Genomic DNA, 23,008 nt, shown 5'->3' on the forward strand with positions numbered 1-23,008 from the left:
ACAAAAGTTGATGGGTTTTGCTCCTCACATCCATGTTGCCTACAGTTATTCCTTATCAGGCATAGCGATGAGCTTAATGAGCGGGAGAATACGGTTCATTGACTTAGGTTTGCCCCGAGTTTTGCCTTTAGGATACATGCAGCCTGATTTGTTAGTGGATGTTGTTATGGCATTATGCTGTTAAAAAACAGAATGCGTGTAGAAATGTCTAATGGGATTTCCTTCTCTTCTACTCTCTTAAAAAAATGATCACAAAGAAACTGACTAACATTTCCAATTTACCTGTCAAGATTTTAAATATATGATCCCAGTCTAAAAAGAATAACACCGATAATTATTATCTTTGTCTTTTTAAATCATCTTCAATGGGCCATATAAGCTGCAATAGAGTAAAAAACAGACAGTTCAAACAACTATTGGAAACAGTGTATGCCTCGCAGCATCAGGGGCCAACATTGTCACAACAGTAAGCTGAACACGGCCTGGCTGAACTGCACTGGCTATAACTTATACACCTGTAGCAATAAACAGTGTCGAATGTAGTGAATCTCACTGCTTAAGAAATAAGAATCAGATCCGATTTATGACCTACTTGGTGTTTGCAGACAGCCACCAGGGGGTGACTGAAGCATTTTGGCCTCCCCGAACAAAGTAATAAATCTAGATAACAAAGTGAACAGTGGGAGTTTGATTGCCTGCAAGGAGGCACACATATATGGCATTAAAGCTAATAACTAATATTACATTTGCTCCAAAATGCCCTCTGGGGGTCATGGGCAATTGTCTGTGGACTGCTGATGCGTTGGAGTGATATTAGGATAACAGCACATGGTCACTTTTTAGTTGCAACCTGACATGTGCGATCAAGAGAAAAAGGTGGACTTTTAAGCAAACATGACTCAGGTCAAAGGGATTCTTTACATTAAAACAACAATCATACAAACTACGTAAAAAAACACTCAAATTTACTATAATAATATGATAGATTTTCCCCAACATTTTTATGCAGCCATTGAATTCATTCTTGACTGGGATGCCTGTGATAGAATTCCATTGAAAGCAAGTGGGGAGGAGTCAACACACACAATTTACCGCTTACAAGAACGGTAGCCTTAAAGAGAACTGTTTGAGTACAAAAACCAGTCACCCTCCAAATTGCTTTCCTTCAGAAAGTTGTCCTAATCCTACAAGACTCTGTGAGATCTCTTATCTGTGGTATCCTCAGTGTGACATTAGTCATTGGTAGTGTTGGGCCTGATGCTGTAATGAATGCTGTGTTTGTTGCGTGGGGATTTAATTTAAAACCATTAGAACGTGTTTTAATCAGCTTCCCGTGACGCCTTACTGTGGCTGTGCCGGTGACCGTTTGGCTGCCAGAGTCTGACGCGCTCTGCTCGGTGTGGCTCTGTGAGGTCTGGTACATGGTGAGCGGATGCTCGCTGACAGAGGCCTGGATGCCGCTGTAGTCTTGTGCCGTTGCAGGGTGTGGATGTGGGTGGGAGTGTGGATGCGGATGGGGGTGTGAAGCTGTGAACTCAGCAGGGATGCTGTTCTGGGGAGGGTGCGCAAATTGGGCTGATGGATAAGCCTGGGCCATGGATGGATCCGGGGGTGCCGGTGTGTCCTGGTTACCCTGTAGAGACAGAGATTTGGAATGTTTAAGTCATTGTGTATATTCAAAAGATGCTTCCTGTGGACTTTGAAAGATGAAAACATAGCGTGAAACTAATTACACAGTGATAGGTGAGGTGTTCTGAGGTATTCTCCCTCTTACTGTGATCGATTATCAGCAGGCATAAATAAAAACTATGCAGTCCGACCACGCGCTAAAAAGGACAGTCAATTTATCCCCCGTATTCCTAAAAAAAGGAAGTAAAACCTCAACGCATGTGCGTCCTTTCACCAGAGAAACATCTTGATGATTTCCGGAGCCACATACCTCAAGTCAACGAATGCATTCTGACACAACTAGCCAGCGATAGGTCGCAGCTTAATAGGAGCTGGTCAATGTTTCGTTTACTCGAGTCTATTTTATGTCATTTTGCCCTTCATAACAACGGAACCTGACTAAAATCACTTGGAAAAAGGTCAATGTGCACCTTGTTAACTGACAGGGGGTGCATTATGCATGTAAAATGACCAGAGAGACCAGCCCGGGGAGTTTAACGACCAATACCAAGGAAGGTGAATTCTGACAATCAAACTCAGACACAGACAAGAAAAATGAGTTTACTAAACAAAATTAATAGAATCTGCTCATAGGAGCAAAAGGCAACTGAACACATGGCCATTGTGTGCTGTGTTGTGTATGAGTGAGTATTATTCCAGTGGGTCATTACAGAGAGAGAGAGAGGGAGGGAGAGAATGAGTCTTGGCTAAACTCCCTGCTCTGCTGTGTAATGAGAACCACATTTGGAAGGCTGAAATATGCTTTACGTGGCAGAGAACTGTGCGCGTGCGCGCTCACACACACACATGCACACCACAACGAGAGAGGGGACTTATGGAATACAATGAAATCCAGGGTTAATGCTCCAACAGACAAGATTTCTCAGTCTCTTAAATGACAGTTCTTGATTCTACTTAACTCTTAATAAAGGATTAAAAATAGAAAACTGTGTTGCTATGGCTCTTCCCTGTTCACTCGGGCTGTTTATCACATTACCTAGCATGGTAGGAGTTATATGTTTGTCTTGACAGAGTGTAAAGTACTGCACTCTTGTTCTGTGTCAACATTATAGATGATGAGATCTATGGTTTCCATGAACAATCACCGGTGATTAAAGCAGGAACACAACAATAAAAAGTACTGATGTGTTTGAGTTAAATGTAGAGTGGCATTAAACTAAAGAACTAAAATAAATAAATAAATCAGGCAACCCCTAATTATCCATGGCATATCTGTGACAACTAAATAGCAAAACAAGCCAATACCAACCAAATCTACTTTGCAGTCCATCTTCTCACATCATGTCACATGGTGGAGGCGGACCAAGAGGGCCGTAAATCACCAAGTTAATGCTCCCATCATTGACGCTGCCTACTGATTCTGCATGCCTCACAAACCAACGCTGCATGTATGCATCCTGTCTCTGGTGGAAATGCGTGCTACCATTTGACCATTTTTTTATGGGGCAACTTTTGTTCTAAAAGTAATTGTACACATGTATGATATAGGTGATATAGTAGGTCATAAAGCACATTAAAATAATAAAGTGCAGTTTATACGGAGCAGAGAGTTCGTTTATTCGCAAATTATTGTTTTTCTGCTGGTTTTTTTGTAGCAATTTCTCAAAACGGTATTTTCTGAGGACAATAAATGGAAATACCAGTATAGGATACAGTCATAAAGTTAAGTATTAAAGCTGGCATGCAGTCATTTTTATTGCACCCACTTATGGGAGTAATAATTTTGCTGAAGTCAATAGACTGGGGACTGTCCCTTCTGTTCCAAACCAGTTAAAGGTAATAACACTGATCATGTTGTGATACTGCAATGCCCCAGTGACATGCATTTTGCCATAGGTTGCATGTGGATTATGCCACATGCACTGTTGTTCTAGTTCGGTGCACCAATACTCTCTGTTGGCAAGAATATTTAAAGCAGGACAGAGCCCCCCCACACACACACCATTTGTCTGTCTCCCCAGTTCTTTCTTCACTCTCTGGTCAAAACTTAAACAGGAGCATGCAGCAAGCACAGCATTGCAAAGTGAGAGAGCAAACTCCGAAGCAACAATTACAGGAGGAAGAAAGAGAGTGAGAATAAACAGGGAGATGGAGGAAAACTCCAGTGTATTTTTCAGAAGTACCTGCTCTACCATTTTGCCTCAGTTTTCCTCCTTGCACATCCAGCTGCGCTACAAAGTCCAGCCTTTTACTGTCTGCCTGCAGCTAGCATCAATTATGGATGGTATTATGTGTGTGAGAGAGGGTGTGTGACTGAGAAGTGAGGGAATAAGCAAGAGAAGAGGAGGAGGAGGAGGAGGAGGAGGAGGAGGAGGAGGTCCTACTGAATGAAAGCACCAGTACCCAATTATGTTTTCCCCAGTTTTCCTCCTCATTCTTTTCCCTCTTCAAGCGATTATTTTTGCTGCTATTTCAAGTATAGAGTGGTACATAATTATGCGTTTCTTATTTCAGTCCAACAACAGGTTATTTTTGCATTTATTGTGTTATTAGTTCCTGCTTAACACAATGCAATGCAACGTGATGCATTAGCACACAGAATTTACCGTACTATAATCCATCCAAGCATTTGCTGGATCTTGTTTGTTATTATAGCTTTTCAAAATAAGAGCTCTAAAGTAAAGGTCACACAAATGATCTTTCACAACATTTATATGGTCTGGACAGTTTTGTATTTTTTTCAACATAACAATGACCTTCTAACTTTTGCTGTTGCAAAAAAGGTCTTGCTTTAGTGTCACTTTCATATAAACATAGATGCAATTTGTGGTTGCGGGCAAACTGACACGAGAGTGAAGTGGATTTTTACTCACAGTGAGTCTATCCATAGTTATTGTCCTACATAAACTACACACTGGTATCACAGTCATGCAGCCCACAGCAGCTGCAGCTGGTTTCATCGTTTGTGTTTCCATTTCATTTCCTGCTGCTTTGGAACAAACGTGGGTCAAATGAGAAAAGAGGCTGACTGAAAAAGTCTGCAAATAGCAACATTTGTGCAACTCTTCATTGCAGTGGTTTGCGTCAGTGTAGTGGGAACTTATTCAGTACTGAGACACAGAAACCAAGTGCAAATGAGAGCAATGTGTGCCTATGCTGCGCAAAAGCTGCTGTAACACGTAAAAATTACCTCATCATTCTTCATGACCTCCTAGACCTCACATACGGGTAATTATACTGTATGTCTCTTTTTGTTGCAAACTACTGTCATCGTTTCAGCTGATTTTGATGCAAATACGAAACAGGATTGTCACACAGTCATCTTCTTTTATTCTGATGTGAATGAGAATAATTTTGATACTGACAAATGCACGTGTACATTGAGATCCTTCTTCTTTGTAGGGCTGTAATCTTGATCTTTATTGTTAAATATAACAAAATAGAATGTTGGTGTACGTTTTGTAACATAACGGACAAGTGGTCTCAGCTTTAGAAAGCATATCACTCAAAAATGACTCACAGAGCAGGACAAAAGAAGAAGTGACATGCACATAACACACTGTATCATCTACAGATCAATAGTTTGCTAAGTGGCCAAGTGGCCGTGGCCTTGTAACCGTTTGACTGACCAGGAATGCACAGGGATGGGAAGCAAAATGTTGTGTGTGTGTGTGGGAGGGGGTGGGGGGGAGAGAAGTGGGGTGGGGGGGCTGGATGTCAGTCTGTGGAAAGGGCAACTTTAGGCCAGATGTGTGTGTCTGTCCTGGTCATGTAGTTGACGGATGGTTCGAGGCAATGTGAGGCAGGGTGTGACTGAGCAACACCGCTGAGGCGGGGTCAAGACCCACACACACACACACACACACATCTATTTTTTGCACTTCTGATGGCCTTGAATGATCTATTGAATTGTTTTAGCCCTTCCATATCCCATTATAACCCCCAAACACCAGCCCTCACTTCTAAAATGTTATATTCATAAGTTCAGAGACTGAATCAGTTCTCATAAAGACAGAAATATAAATAGTCTCCATACTCTGTCAGGCTCTGTGGAAGTGCAGCTCAGTCACTCAGGGCCATACAATTTGGTTGTTCATTCATTTATTGCGACAGAACTTCATCTCAGTTATGACTCAGCTGAGTTTCCTGCTATCAGTCATGACGTGCTGGTTTTGATGGCGTTTATGCTCTAACTTCTTATCCATCTTGGGGTAGGAAACCCATCCTGTGCATGAGGGCTTCTGCTGGTAATCCTTTACATAATGACACGCAATATATTCAGCTGATGTTTTGGCGTGGAGCAGCTGCCACAGGGTGAAAATATCAACTCAGTTCGGATGGATATCTACTGGAACCTGAAAGCTCATAGCCGAGTACACTGGATGGATGTTACCGGCCGTGTTTGTAAATGGGCTTGTGTGTGTTGAACTGGAAAACCTAAATACATCACCTGCAGCCCTCAAACGCTAGCGATGATGCCCATGATGAAAGACATGGGAGTTCAGCTATGCCCTGGTGGTAACATTTTAGATTAGTGGACACAAATTCACCATTAACTACCTACATGTGAATACTAATGATTTAGTATTCATTTCAAAGCACTTGTTTCCTTGTTCTGCATGACCATATTCTGTATTTATTACAACTATAAGTAAGAGTTTAAGCTGTCATTACCATTTAGTTACCACTGAAAAAGCACCCCCCCCAAATATAAGGAGATAAATAAATAAAATTAGAAGGCAAAGGAAATCTTACATTTAGTACATTAAAACTTGGGAAATTAAATGTTAAGACTTATCTCAATGGAAGATAAGATAAGTAAGAATAAAAATGCTGAAAACAAAACAATTTTTTAGTAAAAAACATTTAGGATGTTAAAGTTTCTGTAGATTTGGAGGAACTCGATTAGGGAAAGATAAGATGAGATAAGATAAATAAAAATAAAATAAGATTAAAGCAAAGGGACAAAGCTGAAAGAAACCATCTTAATGAAAACCATAAAAGCTGTGACCTGGATCCTGACTGATGGAGATAAGGAGCAGTAATAAATGTAACAATTGTGATACAAGGACGAAACAACCATTGCTTAATTAATACTTGAATCACCACATGGAAAATTAAAATGTGTATAAATCACAATTGTTTTCACCATCTGGTACAACAATAAACTGACCTAAACATCTGGTGGGCGATATGCATGCAGTAATTATCTCTTTTTTTTAATAATTATTAATACATTGTGTGTAGTTAAAATGGATTCAGAAACTGTGGGCAGCTGTGCAGATTCATTTTTTCATGTTTAAAAAGGAGAAACATTACTTTTGGCACAATATCAGGGCTGGTTAATAACTTAGGCGACATACACTGTTATTCATTCCAAAGATTTCAAAATAAAAAAGCGAACTCCTGGCTCTCTCTCTCTTAAAAAAATAAATAAATATATATATATATTTGTCATCGGTCATGTTGTGATTGACCTGGCCCTGAAAATGTCCTGCAGCATCTAAAGGAAGAGGGTGAGACGAGCATGTTGTGTTCTTGAAATTCTGAATAATCCTTACAAGCCACCGGGTGCTGTTTTCAAAAAGCATTTAAAAGGAGGCACAAAAAAGGTCCCAGTGAAAACATATGCCAATTTCCCTAACATTAAAGACTGCTGTTGGACTTTCTGATTGTCCCTGAAGGTGTTAGCTGAGTGGAATTAGAACTAAATGTGTTAGTAATGCCAGAGTACAGGTGATACTGTAGCTCCTGTGTAACTATGATGCCTGTGTAGCATGGAGGTCCGCACCATTATACCTGGTCTAGTCAACACTCTGGTTAGGTCACAAAATGACTGGTGCTATATCGTCATTTTCCAATTGCCAATTTCCTGATGTGTTCAAGCAGTCAGTCCATAAACCATTCAAAAAGGAAAGCCGCACCACTTGATGTTCCTCTCATGGTAGGCTGCAATGTGAAAATAAGCCATTCCGCATTGTTCAAAATGGGATTTACTAGAAACTCCCGATGTACCTCAATGAAATATCAAAAGTCTCCTCTCTCTCCTAAGACTCGAGCTTTCATTTGGAGTACACTTTCAAAAAATGTTTCTAGCTATGTGGGATTAGTAGGACTTAATAATTATAATAACTAAAAGTCAGAAATGCATGTGGAGGCAGGGTTTCTGGAGGTTACAGTTTTTGTTGCAAGCTTGTTTTACTCATACAGTGAAAGGCCACTTTATTAGGAACAACTTGCTTGTAAAAGGTTGGAACCCTTTTTGACTTCAGAACCACCTTAATTCCTTCTGGCATACTTTGAACGAGGTGTTGGAAACATTCCTCAAAGGTTTTGGTCCATATTGACAGCATCACACTGCATTTGCTGCAGATTTGTCAGCTGCACATCCCTGATGTGAATCTCCTGTTCTATCACATCCCAAAATGCTCTATTGGATGGAGATCTGCTAGATTTAACTGATGACCCAGTCAAAATAAATGAGTAAATTAACTCACATGCTACTTGCAATTAGAGAAGCAGGTTTAAGCATAAAGGGCAGAAACACATTCTTTGTCTGTTAAATGTGGGAAAATGTCTGTTATTACATAAGATGATTTACCAGAATTGTTCACACCTTTGTGAATGAGATACAACTACCTCTCCTCCAATGACAACACCCAACAGATGGGTCTATAATACCATTCCATCATCTGTGCTTTCACAACTCCCTCTCTCTTGATCGGTTGTATGTGCTAGCGTAATAGCTTTCACTTTCAACAATGTGTGAACATTGAGTGTGGTAACGGCACAACATCTGTGAGCTTTCTTGGCAGATTAACAAGTGTTAAATACCAGAAAAGAGACCATATCACAACAGTGACAGATGCCATTGCTCCTAAAGAATATACAGAGAAAACAATCATATTAAAGTTAAGAAATGTGCAAATTCTTCTTGTGCCACACCTCATATTACCAGGCTAATAAAGCCTCAATTACAAGCTGCTGTTTTGTAGATAAATAGCTACATATTTGACATTTTACGTTGGGTCCTGGTTAATGGGATCTTAGCAGTGAATTATGTGTAAGAATGATATGACATCATTTAGTATCCATCTCAACACCACATTTTTAACAGTTTACACTGTCTGAATATGCATTTTGAAAGTACAGATTTTATATGTAGCCATTTTAAAATACACAGGAACACAATAGCTATGGAGCTGGAGTAGGACAGGTTCAGTATAGGAACGGATCATAAAACTGTAATACATTAGTAAAGTATTATTATGGTTAGTCATAACCACATTGTGTTTGCAGACAGAGAAAGTTTATTCATTTCTAAATGACTACTGTGAGACTACGACACGATAAACTTGTCATTGTTATTTTTCACAAAATGTTGAATCTATTTATTGGAGTTCAGTAGCACCAGGTTTTCTACAGAAGCCATGGGTCTCCTGTGGGTTTGACCCTCATTATGCTCAGCTTAGAACTGTTAGATCTTTAGCTGCTCTGACTACAATAGGCAGAACATTTCACTACATTGAAGCTACTTCCTGCAGTGGGAAGTTTAAGAGTACAGTTTAGCTTCTGTCAATAAAAAACAAACCACCTTAACATTTCCATGTTGATGCAAAAAAGCATTAGCATCAAGGCTAATGCCAAAAGAGAAGAAAACCTTGTTCAGTTCACTCTGGACAAGGATAAATGTGATGTGAACAGCCACATTTTCTTATTAAGGAGAAAGGCAGTGACATTTGTCATGAGCCAGTCGAAAGAATGTCACTTTTAAAATTTCAGGAGGCCCTGTTCAAAAAGAAATCTTTGTATTCAGTAAACACCTGCCAATTATTTCTTTCTTCAACCTTGATTTATCAGAACGGTCTCTTGTTAGCAAAGATAACATGCTAAAACTGTTTGATAGAACCCATTCACATTGACAATGGTGTTTTTCTCCTATATCAACACTGTTTAATATCCCCAATAACCTAAATTTGCGAAGGTTAAGGAGATTTTTAACAGAAGGTTGGACTAAGCTAGTTATTTTTCTGTCTTAAGTAGGACAAATGGATGAATGTCCTGTCCTTCAAAACAAAAAGTAAAAACAAAAGTTGCAAATAACATGATTTGTTTTGTATTGAGGATCCGTATTCTATATAGTTCCTATAATCATATAAGTGTAGTCCACATTATAGCTCGTTTAGCATGATAATGACCAGTGGATTGGTAGATCATGATACTGACCAGTGGATTGGTAGATCATGATAGTGACCAGTGGATTGGTAGACCATGATAGTGACCAGTGGATTGGTAGATCATGATAGTGACCAGTGGATTGGTAGATCATGATACTGACCAGTGGATTGGTAGATCATGATAGTGACCAGTGGATTGGTAGACCATGATAGTGACCAGTGGATTGGTAGATCATGATAGTGACCAGTGGATTGGTAGACCATGATAGTGACCAGTGGATTGGTAGATCATGATACTGACCAGTGGATTGGTAGATCATGATACTGACCAGTGGATTATTACAGATACACACAGTACTAAGACCTGAAATACATGTTTCAGCAGCCTAAATTAACAAGAATTCCTTTCACTAAATGAACTTTTTAAGATTATGACATTTCATAAATCTTCCATCTACTCCCTGCATATACTAATTGCTTCATGTGCTTTTATTTTCACCACTGTATTATTATCAGACTAAAAGGGGGAAAATGTGATGAATGACCCAAAATTATTGCTTATAATGATAAAATATTAATCCATATAGAAGTAGCATTTAAGGGCACAGAAATAAAAATATTACATTTCATATTGTAATATTTTGTATGTTAATGAAACTGGTTGCTCAGCTACTTGGAGGTTTGCAGTATTCCCAGTCTTATTATCAAGTTTATATATATAATTTTGGTCAATGTAATTTTAATTTTACACAGACAGTTATGTCAAGGCTTTTTAATAGTAGTAAATGCCAATAAGCCAGCCAGCAGTGTCCCCTTCGCGACTTCCCACAATACCTGAGGGAATGGCTGAAGTTCCTGCCAGCCATGTGTGGGCATGTTTTCAAGGTTCATTTCATCCATTTAAAACGTGATGTCTGACAGACAGCCCTGACAAAAACTGTCAAGTGACCTTGGCTGACTACTAGCCCACTCGTCCATGCAGATGAGCGTGAACACGCCCACACACAGATGTGCCCTGGGCTGTCTGAAATCTTTGTTTATTTTCAGGGTTCACTAATTAATTGTCCGGTCATGCAATCCCCAGACTGGAAATTGGTGAAAGAGTGAACGCTTTTATAGCGCGTGTCGATAAACTTTAGCATTTTTGGGATCAGTATGATCATTTAAAATTTTTCGGGATTGATTGCTTTGTTTTGGTGTTTTTTAATTTAATTCATTTTTTCAAAAGAAGTAAAAACAAACACAATAGTTTTTAATGTACTAAAAATGTTCCTCCTCCAACTCTGCAGTTAAAAGCTTAGCAATGATTATTGCAAGTAATCTGAACTGTTGGCTCTACCCTGTTACAATGATGATACGAACCATCGATGCTGATGGTGCTGACAGTTGATTATGCTAATACTAGCAAAGCTTGCAAAGTCTGCCAACCTGCGGTGGTATTTAAAATATGACAGCCTGTTGTCATTTATGGTGTTTTTTTCAGCTTAATGACATTTTAATACCACCAAGAGTTAGACAAAATTTAAAGTTAGATACAGAGGCCAGTGGGATGTCCTCTAACAACACTCTTGGGTCAATAGCTATCGATGAGTTCCTTGCAAATAGCCCGCAAACAAGTATTGACATTTTACGGTAACAGACATAACAGGCATTTTGCCACAGAACCAATATGTGGCATCACACACAAACACACATATAAATTCTTTTTTTTCTAATTACATGTGAGGCCCTAAATTGGACCATGAACAAAGGATCAGACAAAATACAGAACACTGGCAGTTGTATTCATCAAAACCTAAAGTCTATGCAAAAGTCTATGCTGAATTGCTGCAAAAGAAGATCAAGGTGTGAGCATAAGGTTGCTTGAATAGCTTGTTTGAACAGCAGGTGTGAATCTGGGGGCAAGACCTCAAAAGAGCCAGTAAAAGAAAAACCTGAATTCAAATGACTGTCAGGTAATAAGATACTAATATTTGCCTGAGAACGGAAGCATAGAACAATGACAGTTATTTGTCTGTACACCAGGTTACACTGGTAGTACATGCAGTAAATGTCCAAAACGATCAGTGAACACTTTCAATCAACTAGTCGGTTTTATTTAACTGCTCCTCTTTTCCAATTATCACAGGGGGCACTAATGCCTTTCTCTGTAATCCAGAGAGCTGTGCGACAGGAATACACACTGGACAGGTCAACAGTTCGTTGCACAACATACACACTATTTGCTGACACACTCACAGCTTCAGGCAATTTAGAGTCTCCCTAATGTGTCTGGTTTTTGGTCTCTGGAGGTATGAGAGTACCTGGAGAAAACCCCAATCATTGGGTCGCTAATAGAATTAAAACAAAGCTAAATTGGATAATGTCTTGCTTCACACTGCTTAAAAACCACAATTTTGTTTAAAAAAATGTCAAACTGAATTACAGCTCTACTCTAGAATAGTTTGCTACAATTAACAGAAGAAAACATTAACGCATTATTGAATAATTGCACTTGATTTCAAGTGTTTGTCAATATAAACGCTGTATAGAGTCTATATTTAACTATATATGGTAATACCAAGGTAACTAGCAATAGCATTGAATTCATAGAGAAGGGAAGCCTGTGGAAGCCTCCAGCTTAAGGGTGAGGATTTGAGGAGGAGGATATGGCTGGTTATTTCTTTTATAGATCATTGATTTCAGCTTTGAGCTTGACATATAATCTGCTATCATGTAACATCCTCTGACAGGATGAGAATAAATATATAACAGAATAAATGCACTTGTACACAACCTCCTCCATACACCTCTCGCTCCCTTCCACCCTCCCTTCTCCCCTCTCACACAAACGTGCGTTCACACATGCACACTCACATATATTATAGGTCCTCCAAGGACATATCAAACATTTTCTTCCTGCAACGTTTCCAAGGCAACATAGAGATGAGCTTCCACTCACTTTGCCCAAAAGAATCATGGCCAATGCTTAAAACTGATCCAAAATCCAATTCTTCAGTGTGTGTTTTTGCGTGTGGAGGGGGTGAGATGGTGAGCAAGGGGATAAAATTAGACAGATCCAAACAGCAAGAGTTGGGCAGAAATGCATGAAAATAAATTCCTCGAAGCTCTTGAAATCTAATAATTCAGCAACTGCAATAAAGCAAAGGCGTCATTGCTCGTTTACAGGAACACAGCAGGCCACTGTATGTCGCTTTGGACAAGAGCATCTGCTAAATGACTAAAATGTAAATGAAAATGTATCTGTTTTAAAGACTTAATAGATTGCTCAGAGGGGAAAAGCTGTAAATGTATTTTTCCCCTCAGGGGAATGCAAAGAACAAAGAAATCTTCACTGAACAAGATATGCTTGACTATTGTATCGGAAAAAGAAATTACTGAGCCATTCGTTTCAGAAGGACACGATTTAAACCACTGAACATGTCTGCGCTGGGTAGGTTTAGACACATGAACATGGTGTTCATAAAGTTGGGAAAAATCATACTTTACCTGTTTTTGTTTCCACAAACACGGCTGCAAACCCTTTCAACATCTTGTCCAAAAAGCAGCTTCTTTAATCTCCCTATTCACAACTGAAAACTTTCCCATCGTCTGATCCAAAACGTCCCTTCTGGGTTCCGTTTTTAGTGCCTTTGGGGTGTTATTTGAAATATCTGCTTTAGTGTACCGCAAACACCAAATGGTAAAAGCTTTCCCATTGGACATTGAGCTAAATTTACCTGACTTTAATTGAAGTGGGCTTCAACTGCAGTTCTTGTCTGGCAGCTGCTGTTGGACTGTTTCACGGCATTAAATACATTTTCAAATGTATTGAAGAACTTGATAAAAACATCTAAGGACCAACATTTATGACTTTCACTGTTGAATTAAACTTTAGATGTTTTGGTTTATTTACCCTTCTGCTCTATTTTGTCTTTGTGTGCTGGCCCTGGGTTGAACTGCCATCTTGTCCAGGATGTACAGCACCTATCGCCCAAAGACAGCTGGGATAGGCCCCAGAACTTTGGATGGATGGACCCTCTGGTGTATTTGAAACAGCCAAATTGTCAATAGCAGCCCCTAGCATGACATTTATAACAAAAATTTGGAAACATTAAGCACTTTTGCCAATGAAAAGGACAAAAAAAACTGACAGCATGCCTTTAAGATGTAAAAAATGTAAACAATCGACACTGGATGATGAAACTATTTCAACAATTTCCAAATTGTGATATGAGCTCTAAATTGTCTTGTATCGCCCCCTATTGGACACAGGATGCAGCTTTTCCTCCATGTTTGTCTGCTCCTGTGTTGTATAATGTGCAGTTTTCTGCAGCTGCTGGCAGGAGTCCAGGGCTTCAAACACACATTTTGCTTGTATTTAATTATTAAGCGTCTGGAGGTGAGTGTGTCTTACTTCATGAAGTAATTTGTGTCCACAGGATACACAAAAACCATCTTTGTTTGTGTTTGTGTGTTTGGTTGGGGGTTGTCCTAGCATACAGTATGCTAATACCGCATTGGAAATTTATTTCATTTTCATCACATGAGCTGCATGCATTAATTCAAATTGTTGACTTTGGGGGCTATAATTACACGATTTACATTTCCACCACTGCGCATAATCCAAGCCGCACACACCACACACACACACGCACACACATACACGAACACAGAGAAAGGTGACATGACACACCAGGAGCAGCCAGGAACATATGTATTTATTGAAACACATATTCACATAATTAGGTTTGTTGTGTTGAGACCAACACACAAAAAATAAAGTAAAGCTGACGTTCTGGCATGCAGCTGGCCACAGTGAAACCAGGGACTGGGTTCATCGGGAACTGCTCTGTCAACACAACACGGCATGTACAGCAGTAACTCGCACACATGCACATGATCACTGACACAGAGAGACACGGTGTCGTCGTCTCCTCATGGTGATTTCCATAATCTACAAAAACAGCCCCCTCTCCCCAACGCTTTAGCTCTCGCATGCAAATGAGGGATATTCCCTGATCGGAACAGAATGTGCTTGCCTGCATGTGTGTGGCCATGCATGTTGTGTGACTGCTTCAATACGTGTTGGATACACTGGTTTTAGTATACACATATTTTTTTTAACTGCATCTTTGGGCATCGTCTACTATTCAACCCTCAATGTTAGAGGGCGGAATGATTTGCTAATACTCTGCTTCTCTGAGGTTATTCACAGAAGTTTACTGCAGCCAGAGTGCTCGGCAGGGGAAACACGTTCGGGCCCTAACAAGGCTGGCTCTCCCTCATGCGTGCTGTCCCACCACTGCCTGCAGCGCTGTTTTATTTCTTGCCCCTCAATGTACCTACTGTACGTCAAAAAACACAGACACACGCGCACACACACACCCACACCTCAGAATAGAGTTAATTCTTTTGTCTTTCTTTTGTTAGTTGCAATAAATCACTCCTGTTTAATTTCACTTTGGCCTAGAGCCAGGTCATGACACCGTCCTTTGAGAGATCATATAGCATTTGACCGCACAGCCATACCCTCAAACATCCCAAATGTAACCCACATGAGGCAGAAGGCTGTGAAAGATGAGCTCCAGATTGATTTGTAGTTTGATGTATTGGGCCGTAATGGAAGTAAGGTTGTTGCATTATTTATTTTCTCTATTTTGTTGCCAATTCTGATAAGAATAATGATGAGAATCTTATCAGCCCCTTTATATCTTTCTACTACAGTGTCAAAGAATTGAGGATCCAGTGTTAAATAGCTATGGGTCAACTTTGTTAGGTCATAATCTGTCATTTCAGTACAACTATAATATTACTGATAATGGTGCATCCTTGTTAGTGTTGTATTTAGTTGTTGTCACCTGTATTGTGCAACACCCCCCATACACACAAACACACACAGAGGTGAAAGAGTCATTGGAGCGGAGATGCAATATCCGCTTTTAGACATTCATGGCAATGTCTTTGAACAATGGGGCAAATAAGAAATGTAAGTACTGCATTAAAGTCAGTCTAATTCCATTGCTTTTAAATAGAATTGGAACTGCTGAACCGTGAGTAACGTGTATAGTCACTTGTACTAAAAATAAAAGCATTCCACTGGCATCAATTTTGCCCCTGTTTCCCTTCTGTACTGTTACATTCTAAATGGGATGTTCATCTTTATGTAAATGACACAGCTCTATTTTTTGTATTTTCTGTTCAAACCGTTTTTGTAATGGTATTTAAAATACTGGCGGTTTGCTTTAAGGGGGAAAGAAAGGCTGCTTCGCACTTGAATGCAATGGCTGGACTGAATGCAGTGTTGTTCCAGAGTTATGATTAATTACTCTGCAGCTATAGTACTGGCATTGTTGGTGATGCCAGAAGGTAGCAGAAGGTTAGAAACAGCTACTTTTGTGGCGCTGCGTCAAGTTCAGTATCCCGCCATTGCGGTTCAACAAGAAATCAGACGGAAGGTTCTTTTAAATAATAAAACACACGGAGACCCATGTAGCGAAAGCATGAGCATTATAGCCATGGAGCAAGAGGCGGATTTGTGCTGCAGCGCAGAGCAAGCAGCGTTAGCTCCACGCAGCCACAGCCCCAAGTCACACAGGACTAGAAATGTTATGCAACGGCTGCTGATGAACAGAGCTGAGCTGCGCCCTTTGTGCATGCTTAACGCCCACGGAAAATAGCAGGGTTCCCAAGCAGTGCAGGCAGGCAGTATAAATAATGCATTTCAGGACAAGAACACACACACACAAAGAGGCAAACTCATACACAGACTCCCTGCCTTTTGAAAATGAGTCGTCTTGGAAACAAAACCATATAATTTGGGATACAGTGCTTCAATTATACTGTGATAATATGTACAATGGTGTTACAGCATTGTGATGTCATCTATCTATCTATCTATCTATCTATCTATCTATCTATCTATCTATCTATCTATCTATCTATCTATCTATCTATCTATCTATCTATCTATCTATCTATCTATCTATCTATCTATCTATCTATCTACAATGCCTAGATGACTACACTGAATACATTTTAAGTGAAATTTCCTTTTTCCCCCACTGTTCTACAGTAATGTGGACAAAGATCCCCGCCAGACCAAACTGGCTTAAAGTGCAACACAGACAAAGGATTGTGCTGCAGAAGTGCAGCATAAACAAACTTTAATGTGAAAATGACAGCTCTTTTGCTGCAGAGCTCCAGTCACTACAAATGCAATGTAACGTGTGCTCATACATTTTCAGTAAAACCTGGAGGCAGCAGCTTTGCTTTCAGCTTCACTGCTACAGTGTAAAACAAATAAAATAGATTTTAGCTGGTTTCTCTACATAACATCATTCCAGTGCCAGACGTGCCTTTCATTGTTGTTTTTTCTTGTTTATTTGGCATTGACTATCAAAATAAAATTATATAAGTACAATATGGAAGGATAAAAAAGTTAATATAAAAACAAAACTAAACAATTTTCTATCAAAAATGTTTCGTTTCGTTTCGTTTTCTCTCGCTTATCTGGATCCGGGTCGCGGGGGCAGCAGCTTCAGGAGGGATGCCCAGGCAGCTCTCTCCCCGGCCACTTCCATCAGCTCTTCCGGGGGAACCCCCAGCCGCTCCCAAGCCAGGCGAGAGATGTAATCTCTCCACCTAGTCCTGGGCCGGCCACAAGGCCGGAACACCTCTAAAGGGAGGCGTCCGGAAGGCATCCTAGCCAGATGCCCGAGCCACCCCAACTGACTCCTCTCGATGTGGAGGAGCAGCGGTTCTACTCCGAGCCCCTCCCGGATGTCTGAGCGTTAAGTGCCCGCATCACTGCGGACGCCGCTCCGATCCGCTTGTCGATCTCCCGTTCCATCCTACCCTCACTCGTGAACAAGATCCCGAGATACTTGAACTCCTCCACCTGGGGCAGGACCTCCTCCCCGACCTGGAGAAGGCACTCTACCTTTTTCCGAGCGAGGACCATGGACTCTGACGTGGAGGTGCTGATCCGCATCCCTGCCACTTCACACTCGGTCGCGAACCGTCCCAGCATTTGTTGGAGGTCCGTGTTCGATGGCGCCAGAAGAACTACGTCATCCGCAAAAAGCAGCGACGAGATCTTCTGCCCACCGAACTCGACACCCTCCACTCCCCGGCTGCGACTAGAAATTCTGTCCATAAAAGTTATGAACAGAACCGGTGACAAAGGGCAGTCACCCTCACTGGGAACGAGTCCAACTTACAACCAGCTATCTGGACCAACTCCTGCTCCTTTGGTACAGGGACTGGACGGCCCTTATCAAGGGACCTTCCACCCCATACTCCCAGAGCACCCCCCACAGGATCCTGGGGACCCGGTCATAAGCCTTTTTCAAGTCCACAAAACACATGTGGACTGGTTGAGCAAACTCCCAACTCCCCTCAAGCATCCCAGCAAGGGTAAAGAGCAGATCCCTGGTTCCACGACCGGGGCGAAACCCGCATTGTTCCTCCTTGATCAGAGGTTCGACTATCAGTCTAATCCTCTTTTCCAGCACCCTGGCATAGACCTTCCCAGGGAGGCTGAGGAGTGTGATCCCCCTGTAGTTGGAACACACCCTCTGGTCCCCACTCTTAAAAATAGGGACCACCACCCCAGTCTGCCAGTCCAAGGGCACTGTCCCCGATGTCCACGCAATGTTGCAGAGGCGTGTCAACCAGGACAGCCCTACACCATCCAGAGCCTTAAGATACCCCGGGTGGATCTCATCTGCTCCTGGAGCTCCTCTGCCGGGCAGCTGTTTCACTACCTCTGCAACTTCCAGAATTGGATGGTCAACCTCCTGGTCATCTGACTCTGTTCCACCTTGAGGATACATGTTGGTAAGATTGAGGAGCTCCTGGAAGTATTCCTTCCACTGCCGGATAATTGCTCCACGAGACGTCAGCAGCCCCACGCACACCTAACACGGTGTGGGCGAGTTGCTACCTGCCGCCCCTAAGGTGCTGGACAGTTTGCCAGAATCTTCTTGGAGCAGACCGAAAGTCTTCCTCCATATCCTCACCGAACTCCTCCCATGCCCAAGTTTTTGCCTCCGCGACTGTCACGGCCGTAACCAGTTTAGCCAGCCTGTACCGGTCAGCTGCTTCCGGAGACCCACAGACCAGCCATGACCTCTAGGCCTCTTTCTTCAGCTTGACAGCTCCCCTCACCTCTGGTGTCCACCATCGGGTACGGGGATTACCGCCACGACCAGCACCAGCGGCCTTGCAGCCACAGCTCGCGACAGCCGCCTCGACAATGACGGAGCGGAACATGGCCCATTCAATGTCCCCTACCACCCTCGGAAGACGATCAAAGCTCTGTCGGAGGTAGGAGTTGAAGACCAGCCTGACGGGTTCCTCCACCAAGCGTTCCCAACAGACCCTCACTTGGCGGTCCGATCCTCAGTTATGGAAATTGGCTATTAAAAGTGTGCAGATGGTAAAGTTTGCGTGGATTGGTAACATAAATTATGCAGAAGAAAACATCAGCTAAAAGCTGCTGACTGAGGACTTAAACGGTCTAATACAAGCAAGTGAAAGAAATGTTTGTATAGTACTATATGTACTGAATGTATGTAAAATTATTCACACTTCTGCTCTATGTTGAATGTGTATTTATAAGCTTTCCCACTGTCCTCAATAAAGATTTTTCAGGTGTAAATTATGTAGTAGATTACAAGTTTCAGGGACATTCACCTCATTTGATAGAAATGCTTTGCAGCCTGTCCACAATGCTGATTATCAAGAACAAATATACAATTGTCTTCATCTTCGACCACACTAGGTGCAGTCACGGTAGACATTTAAACACAAAACTCATCATGAAAACTTTGATGGGCTCAAAATCAACACAATCAAATAAGCTAGTATCTTACGCTGCATGATATCAGTTTCCCTCTCTCCGACGAGTTCTAGTTTAGTATTTGACATTTTTTAAAGGGGACAGTGCTTGTTCTTCATCCACCAGGCGTGCATAGCAAATTTGCCTGTTAGTACACAACAGTGTAGTCAAGCAGTTGATGGACAGGAAAACACACCATCACTAAATTAGTCCAATTACATTAAAGTGGACTTCATTGAATTTAATGTTTGGTGTGTGCCATACCCTCAGTTTGTAGCTCTTTTCTGTAGGGCTCTCATTGCTGTCAAACTATATCCTACAATCAATGGGTGGTGCAGAAGGGGAGGAAAAAAGAGCACATTCAGTTATAAATCACTGTCTGTGGCGCATTTATGTGCTAATATGAATCATCGAGAAAGTCCAGTGTCAGCTGTCCGACATAAAATTCACAGGCTCACAAAATCCATACCTGGAAAACAAACAGGGCCTCGTCATCTTTGAGAGGATGGTGGGAACTTGGCAGCTTAGTTAATTAAAAATGCGGCCATTTATCAGCCAGACGCAAAGTGTTGGAATTAGAAGAGTGCAGCACCATGTGTTGGCCTGCAGTGAACCTCTCCAATCAAAGTATGCTGTATGAACATGGCTCAAAGCCACATATGAGACATCATCAATGGTAACGCTGTCTGCAGTTCTCTGGTGTCTGTTAAATAATTCAGATGGTGGCTCATTATGCAATTCACCTACCATTAGCTGCTGACAGTGTTTACTCTGGGTTACTAGCATCTAATTAGTTTAGAAGTGACACTGTTCAAAACTCAATGATGAATGTAGTACGGATGGCCAGATCCACTCAGGTTATTGGACGCTGTGTGACTTTGTAAATAGAACGAGAAATAACACAAAAGCTCATATGGCAATGGCCTATGCTACTGAAATGGAAAAACTAATGTTTTTGCATAACAGACAAACATTTAATATTAATTGCTTATTCATAAATGGCCAATTTACGATAAACATAAAGTGATCTAAGCATGATTTTCTTTTTTGTATGGGGGAAAGGTTACACTCTAAAGTAAAAGTAAATATTCTTGCCACTCTGGTGCCATTGATGAGGGTTGTAGTAATTTGTTCAGTCTAAAATGTCATTAGAAACGTAAGGACTAGTTGCATACATCTGTGCATCAGTCCTTGCTTCATTTCAGCTAATGGACATGCTGCGCCATTTGACTTTGATTATTGCACCCCGAAGTAAAAGCTCTCCAAAGTTGAACAAATTAAAAATAAAAAGTGTTTCCACATTTACGGCTGTGCCGTTGCTGAAGAGGCACATTTACAATGCAAATGTCATTATCGTCATTAGAGCCAGTCATCAATGCAGACATACCATCAACAACAACGATGACAAGGACTCTGCGGCTGCTCCAGTTAGCTCTCATTAGGTCCAGTGTCCCACTTCAATCACACACAAATTAAAACAGAAAGGCAAACAGAGAAACACCAATTGTGCTTTGTAGCTGCGCACGAGGGACTTGAATCATATTCAACTTTATGGATTTATTTATTTGTTTCACTTTATCCAGGCTTTCTTTGTGTGTTGCAGCAGTATACCTGCGCCGCTACGGTAAAAGCTGGTAGTAACAACCGAATATTAATTATCCTTAGATCCAGACTGACGATGACACGGTTTGGGGAGCTATTCATAATTAATTAAGTTGTTGCTGCTGCTGTGTAAAATTAAACCTTTCTCTCAAATTAGCCACTGTAAATGACACACACTCAGTGTCTTAGTCTGGGTAAGGTGTGATGAAGTCAGGCACCAATTTGGGAAAGATCATTTCATTTTGGGGGCTGGCATGGGAAACATCTGCAGCACGTTGTGGGAGGTGATTGTAAAAAACGTGCACAGAAGTCAAAAAGACAGGCTGTGTGCACTGATGTACCTCATCTTTAAAGAAGCAGCACACACGAAAATAAACTGCTGGCGATATTTGTTATGTAGAGCTACATAAACGTGAGTCCTGAGAACAAAAGTAAGAAGAATAAAATTTTACATGCCTTTAACCATCTCTTTACCTTTTGTGAATATCAGTAGTTCATAATAAATTTGGATTTCTTCTTAAATGCTTGATTGTATTTTGGAATTTTGGTCAAGTCTTTGCCAGATGACCCCATACGTGATATTAATCGTTAATCACAATTACAGAAATTGTATTTTCCGGGTGATCCGTCTGCCTATTCATCATTGTTTATCCCCAACCATTGTCACAGGAAATGCCGCAGCCTGCTTCATTGGTCACCGCTGCAGGGCACATATGCCATTCGCACGGAGGAGCATGGAGGAGCAATTTAGCCTTCAATCAATTTTACTTCCTGTGTCGAGATATAAGAAAATAAATGCACATCTAGGAAAAGCCCAGTTCTGGACTGTGGACGGAAACAAGAATGCAAATTCAATCAATCAATCAATCTTTATTTATATAGCGTCTTATACAATCAAAATTGTTTCAAGGCGCTTTCCAGAATCCCAGGGCCTAACCCCAGACAAGCAACAGTGGCAAGGAAAAACTCCCCTTTAACAGGAAGAAACCTTGAGCAGGACCAGGCTCATGTAGGGGGACCCTCCTGCTGATTAAAGACTCCGAGCTCAGAATTAAACCTGGAATTTTCTTACAAAGAGGGGACCATCTTGGATGCTGCACGTTGGTGCTGCTTGAGTGATAAAACGTTCTCACATGCTGTGCAGATTAGGGCACTGTTTACGGTGTATGCATGCGTGTGTGAAAGAGAGCATGAGTAAGTGAGAGAAAGACATTTTGTCAAGTCTGAACCAGGGAAAAGTGTGGACCAAGTATGTTTTGCCGATTGTCACCACCCCGGCAAAAAAGTAAGCCAAGCAGAATTACATTTTATCCAATAATGTGTTTGCTATTGCAAATTAGTCCTATAAAAATGTCATTTCGAGGAGACAGGATTGGCTTGGTCTGACAGCAGGAGATAGCATCAATACACAAGACATGCTTGAATTATTCTGTCACATGGACTTCAGTTGACGTTAATGGGAGATGGAGTGAACGACTAATGTGACCTTTAGAAAAAAACGAATCAAATTAGAAAGCTGCTCGCCACAACCGGAGTCTGATCTGACGAGCACTAGATTATCAGGGGTAAAGGGTCTTCCTCAAGGGCACTTAAAGATTGATTCTTTTGTTTCTCACGCCGGGAACTTTTAAATCAAAGTTGAACTTCGACAATATTGCGCTGTCGCTTTTAACTTTTTAGTGCTCCGCGAGCCTTTCAAAAATCTGCGCCCCATCCCAAAAACAACTCTCATGGAAGCTGGTTCGTCATGACGACGGCAGGTGTGAAGGCATTAAAA

At 41.2% G+C, this 23,008-nt stretch overlaps 1 protein-coding gene across 12 annotated transcripts in view; it reads right to left on the minus strand.

Moving 5' to 3' along the window:
• The window catches only part of rbfox1 (RNA binding fox-1 homolog 1), a 203,428-nt gene that overhangs the window by 37,326 nt on the left and 143,094 nt on the right, over positions 1-23,008 (minus strand). For 11 of the 12 annotated variants that reach the window (XM_029836328.1, XM_029836329.1, XM_029836330.1 and 8 more), the window contains one exon: positions 1,346-1,633. In XM_029836328.1, coding sequence (XP_029692188.1) covers positions 1,346-1,633 — 288 coding nt within the window. Of the gene's footprint in view, positions 1-1,345; positions 1,634-3,812; positions 3,930-23,008 lie in introns of those variants that run through there. The other variant, XM_003964340.3, reaches the window with a different exon arrangement.

Source organism: Takifugu rubripes, chromosome 5 (genome assembly GCF_901000725.2).
Source record: "Takifugu rubripes chromosome 5, fTakRub1.2, whole genome shotgun sequence".
Taxonomy (NCBI): Eukaryota; Metazoa; Chordata; class Actinopteri; order Tetraodontiformes; family Tetraodontidae; genus Takifugu; species Takifugu rubripes.